General features: G+C 33.8%; 1 protein-coding gene across 1 annotated transcript; it reads left to right on the top strand.

Moving 5' to 3' along the window:
* Window positions 1-1,736: 1,736 nt before the first annotated feature.
* Window positions 1,737-2,363, top strand: LOC131051294 (uncharacterized). The gene has a single exon (XM_057985741.1). The coding sequence runs from the start codon at window positions 1,737-1,739 to the stop codon at window positions 2,361-2,363; it is 627 nt and encodes a 208-aa protein (XP_057841724.1).
* Window positions 2,364-6,457: the final 4,094 nt, after the last annotated feature.

Raw genomic sequence — 6,457 nt, 5'->3', positions numbered from 1 at the left:
AGACAGAGTACACAAGGCTCATAAGAGAATCAACCATACAGATTACACAAAAGACTCACAACCATAACATCACTGGAGTCACAAAAGATGATAACCAACTTCCAAAGGCCCAAAGCAATCCACAAAAGGATAAACCAACATAAGTTAATCAACCACTTCCAGTGTTCCAAAAAAAATCCACAGAAGGAGTCAAAAGATGCAAGTTACTACTAGGTAGCAATAGGGAAGAGTGTCATCACTAGGTTGTTATGAGTTACCCTAGTAAGTCTTCACTAAGTCTCAGGCCCCATCTTGGGTTACCCTAGTAAACTCTCTCGACCCTCGGCCCCCCTACAAACACTAGTGGACCACACCAACCTTTCGAAGGCACAAGATTGGTGGAAGTCATTCCAAGCCCTTCTCTACTTACCTCAACCCCATAAAAGCACCTAAGCATAAGAGATGAAACAAGAATTAATGTTTATTAATGTTATCTATCTACCCACCCAAGTTCATTATTTTATGTTATCACTTGATTACAAAACTCTCATTGAGTTACCATGGTGACCACTTTGGGTCCCAGCCCCCAATGAAAGCCACTCCCTCTTGTCTTGCACCTAGGAATCAAAATAAATCACAAGGCCATGACATCCAAAAACATAAGGCGACAAGGTTCCAACCATAGCAAGGCTTGACTCTCTTTCTAGAATAAGATAAAATACAAGGAGAATCCAAGGTAAGCTAGGAAAGATCATCTAGCTTCCAAATCATACAAGACTTGACCAAATTTTATCAAAAGAGAAACATGACTTAATCAAATAACAAATTTCATAAAATTCCTTCCTAGGCTCTGGAAAGCAAACACATAAACCCACACATTTGAGTATCCCCACAATATAAGGAAATATCCCAAAATAAAAATCAAGGTCTCATGTAACCAAATATAAGAGAGTTCGGTCAAACCCACCAAAAGAACCATAATAACACATGAACATCAAATAGCTCCAAAACAACATAGATTCCATTAATCCACTAGCTAAATTTACTGACATCATATTAATTCACATACATTAAAAACCATTACCTCAAAAATGTTTATTATATTTGATCAATCTCATATTAAATGAAGATTACTCGAGTTCAAAAGAAGACAAAAGCGAATAAATAATTCTAAGCAAGACTTAACCACATGATTAGTAAATAATACAAAAAAGATAACACATGAATAAACCTGAATACATTTACTTTCACCAAAACATTTCTAATTTCAAAATAAGTCTTTATTTAAAAATGGGAAGTTTGAGCGGGAACCTAGGCGAGCGACTCGCCCCTTCGATTTCAACGAATTTGTAGGGGAATGTTGTAGACGCTGGCACTGAAGGACAATAGGTGGGTGAAAAGAATGGGAGTGGTCAGGATGACAACACGATTTTTGAAGATGGGGACCCACAAAAGGTGGGGATTCCAAATGACCTTGGAAAGGGACCTCGTGATGTGGGGGGCGGAGTAAACCTTAGGCCTCCCTCTTTGGTATCAAACCTGGTGGTAAGTCAACGTTCCCTCCTGTTAATAATATTTTGAATCCATCTTCTGGGTGTTTTGCGATTGTTGTCCTTGATTCGATGATTGATCACAATATCTATGTTATGACATTATCTATAAATAGAAAATTTATGGGTGTTGGGCCTAATATTGATGTTGTTAGATCTTTCGCTAAGAGGAGATGGCGCCTGAAAGGGCAGATTGAAATAAAAACTATGGCTAAAGATTTTTTCTCCTTTGCCTTCTCTTGTGAAGAAGACTTGTCTGATGTTCTTTGTGGAGGCCCTTGGGTTATTGGGGAGACTTTGTTGCCTTTGAAGCGTTGGTCCCCTAATCTGGATCTGAATGATGGTATTTTGGGTTTTGCCCCTGTTTGGGTTAGATTGTCCGATTTTCCCTTGGAGTTTTGGCATGAGGATGTATTTAAGGGTTTGGCTAGCTCGTTTGGGGAACTTCTTTCTATTGACTCAATGATGGCAGCTAGGAAAAGAATGGTTTATGTGCGGATCTGTGTTTGTGTTAATCAAAATACTGATCTCTCATCCTCTGTGGATATCATTTCTAGGTTGGGGAAATGGACCCAGCCAACTGAGTTTGAGACTATGCCTTCTGTTTGTTTTAAATATAAAATAACTGGGCATTGGGCTAAAAAATATCCTCTACAGATTAATAAAATTGTTGGCCCCCGTAAAGCGAATTCTGGATACAACAATGGTCTGCATAAGCAGACTTGGAGAGAAAAAATGTCAACGGTGGCTCAAAATGAAGATGGTAGTATTGAGATGGTCAAGAATATTGGGAACCTGAAGGAACCTACTTCTTCTAGTCTGGTTCAATTATAGCAAGATGGATGTCATAACCCTCCTTTGCCATTTTTGAATTTCTACTACTATTGCTATTACTATTATATCATTTTATGGTTATGTTAGAAATGAATTATTGAATATGGTTGAAAAAGCTATTATAATAAAAATATTAAATAATGGACACACTCATACACACTTGAAAATATAATGAAAATTATTTAATTTCTGAATTTCAAGTAAGCACATGTCATAGGAGAAATTGGAAGCTTCTAGAGGAAATCTTCATTTTCCATTTTCTTGCATGTAACTCCTCTATTAAGTGATCAATCAATTTTGCATGAGGATAATTTAGGAAAAAGAATCATTTTTTTCAATTAATTCTCTTGATAGTGGAATTAAGGAATCTTTTCTATATAATGTATGCAAGTTTTCGGAAAGGGGAGTTGATTGTTTTGGAAGAAATTCTCAAGTTTCATGTTGGTAGTAGCAGGTTTTCTTTGATAGTCTATTTCATTTGTAGAATAGTTAATTTGTTTTTGAAGAAATTTTACTAGGATTCAAGGAACGATCTAAGGAGAAAAGATAGAAGATTGGAGATGATCCGACATCAAAGGCTCCATCAATCCAAGTTCCTTACTTTTACTTTTTGCTTATATACATGGGTATAATAGTTTCATTTTGATTTTATTCATATAAATGTGCTTCAAGAAATTCATCTTCTTATTTATCTAGAAAATTAATCAAGGGGGAATCTTAATTTTCTATTGGGAGGAAAAGAAAGAAATTTGATTTTTTTTTTCTTTTGCTTTATTTTTCTTTCCTCAAAAATTGCATCTTATAAATTATTTTATTATTAAAAAGAGAGAGAGAGAAATCCTCATCCTTATATCTTTATTTTTGAATAGAATATCTTTCAAATGTGTTTTTTTTTTTCATTATTCATTGCATAAGTTTTTCCTACAGATCCTTTCATATTATTTCATGCAAAAGTCTTATGTACTTATTTATTTTTCTTTCTGTAAACGAATCTCTTAATTCCCTGAACAATTTTCCCCTCGAGGAAATGGAAATCTCTCTTTTATTTACTCCATGAATAATGAATTCATCTATGAACATGAAACTTTCACTAGTCTACATCTCTTATTTATCTGCAAGCCATCAATATTTGTGAGTACTTCTTGTTGAATAAATCTATCCTACAAAATACTCCTCTCTCCCTGAATTTTTGACATTTCGTTGTAAATATAAAACCAATCCATTTGAGAAAACAAATAAAAGAAAATATGTGATAAATTCACCTTTTGTGAATAACTATATGTATCCGGGAGCATGTGTTGCCATCTGAAGTATTTATTTACTTATCTCTGAATTTTTTTTGATAATAACTATATGTATCCGGGAGTGTGTGTTGCCATCTGAAGTTTTTACTTACTTATCTCTGTATTTTTTTTAATAAAAACCTAGATCATTCAATATATATAATCTTATATTCATATGAAAATAAATATATTTATATATTTATATATATATATATATATATATATATATATATATATATATATATATATATATATATATATATATATAAAGAGAGAAAGAGAAATAATAATAATAGAAAGATATATATATGTGTGTGTATATAATATACCCCTTAATCGTAGAAAAGTTGAATATAATAATTTCTTGGTTGTTTCCTTTTTTGGGGGGGTGGACGAGGTGGGTGGCGGGAGTTGCGGACCCACCTCCCCACTCCCTCTCCCCTTCATTAAATAATTTTTTAAAAAAACCTTTACCCTACCACATGCAAATTAATTTGATGGAAATTGTTAATATTTCTTTAATTTAAATTTTAGTTAATTCGTGACATTAAATGGAAATTGTTAATATCTCTTTAATTTAAATTTTAGTTAAAACCTCACATTAAATGGAAATTATTAATATTTCTTTAGTTTCAATTTTAGTTTAGTAAAGATAAACTTACATAACTTATAAATAGTTTTGACCATTGTCATTTAATACTATCAAATTAATCTTTAGTAGAATTTATAAATGTAAATTAAATTATAACCAAATTTTATATTTGGAATCATCAATTTATTTATTTAATTAGTTGGCATTTTAGATTCAAAAAATAATAATTAATTTATATTATTACGATTTGATCCAAAATTTTGTTTAATGCCTAAACTAATTTCTTGTTTCAAACTAGTGACTCTATAATTAATTAATCTCATAAATTACACTATTCTTGCCTCATGTGAATTACTTTTACTTTATTAGTATTTATCGATGAGCAAGTTAAATTTTCTTCATCTTCGTGCAAATTGTGCATTTATTGGTATCGCTTACAAAATAAATTTATTATTGATATGCAAGTTTCATAATTGTCATTATTGTGCAAGTTATATTTCAAGTTTTGATTATTAAATAATTTAGATATGGAAGGATGGTATTTTTTTCAAGTGAATCATCAATCCCATAGAAGTAGTTATTTCAATTAATTAAACTTTGCAATGTCTATATATGCATTCATTTCATAAATTGTTTCAAGCATGATGCTAATTAAAAGTTTCATAGCCACTTAGATAGTTAACTAAACAAGAGGTGATGGAAACAAAAAAGCCTAGTAGCATTTGGTATTTACGGTGCCTCTGAGTCACACTTATGGGTAAAGTCAATGTGTTGAACTACTGCACTTAACACCTAATAAAGTTGCATCAACAACGTCTGTGGCATCGTCCCTATAAATCGTCGGGGAGTAATAAGGGTCACTTGGAAGTTAAAATCCAAGGGGTGGGTGAGCCCCCTTAGATTGATAATCTAGTAAGATAATCTTTAAATGAATTTACATCTGCTAGTTAAACCTTAGTAAACCCCTTTAGGGTTGATTGAATGAGATGCTTTTAAAACTTGACTTAATCTTGAAGATTGTTTAACGATTGATAATTGGGTCAAGGATGATGCTTATGATAGGAATTAGGACCTAGTTGTTTTAGGCCACAAGCAATAGGCCACCTTGAGCCCTTTGCTTAAAGCTACCATCGTGGGTAGCAACTGTAGAGAAACTTTCTGGGACATTGACCCGAGAAAGGGTTGTGTACCCACCAAAACAGTTTACACTAAACCATGGAGTAGAAAACAGAATTACATACTTTATGCCTTGACTACATGCTGAAACGGGTATGTAGGAAGTCTAGGAACAGAGTTGTCCCTAGTACTCAAGCATTCGGGGATGGGGTCTAGGATTTTGGTTAAGGCGGGTAGATGGATTGCAAAGTTTCCTAATTGAAAGTTTAAGGGTTAATTCAATGCATACTCGGAAGGAATCTCATATGAATTCGCTTGACTTCTCGAGGCTTTAGGCCAAATCCTGAGGCGGAATTCAATCTTGCATTATGCTATTTTATTTACTCCTAAGGATGGTGACCTCGGTGCACTCCTATTAGAGGAGTGTAGTTCTTAGTGAGTGACTCAAGACCCAGATGGTCATGATGTGTCTTTGTCTTTGGCGAGAGCACCTCCTATCCCAAGTTGGATAGATGACAACCCCATTTGGGTAGATGCCTATCTCGTATTGGATAGAAGAAACCTCCTTTCCCGTATGGACAGATGCCTAACCCGCATGGTTAGATTCTCATCCCGGATGGATGAATGCCTAACCCAATTGGATAGATGTTGAGAGTATGCAATTGAATCAAACACCAATGATTAAAAAAAAAAAAATAGTCGAAGAATTCTTGGGTTATGTAGAGTGGGTTATTACATGTGGTATCAGAGCGAAGGTTCAAATCTAGGTCTTGAGCTCACTTCAACTTACACAACTAAAGGAGTGTCTTGTAAATAGTAGAGATAAAAATTGTTAAATCTTAAATCAAGGACTAATTATATAATTTAAATTCCAGGTAAAAATCTAGATGGCTAGAGGAAGAGGAAGAGGAAGAGGAAGAGGAAGAGGAAGAGGAAGGGGAAACGGAAGATGTGCTACCACTAGGAGACAAAGGGAACCTAACCATGAAGAAAACCATGAAGGAAACCATGAATAAAGTCAACAAAACCAAGGGAATAACGAAGATGGGGTTGAAGCTATAATCAACTTGCTAATCGAACAAAGGGATAAGATCAACTTCTTG

The sequence above is a fragment of the Cryptomeria japonica genome, chromosome 9 (genome assembly GCF_030272615.1).
Source record: "Cryptomeria japonica chromosome 9, Sugi_1.0, whole genome shotgun sequence".
In the NCBI taxonomy this organism is placed as follows: domain Eukaryota; kingdom Viridiplantae; phylum Streptophyta; class Pinopsida; order Cupressales; family Cupressaceae; genus Cryptomeria; species Cryptomeria japonica.
Note: the sequence above shows the minus strand (reverse complement) of the source record. Positions and strands in the feature narration are given on the sequence as shown.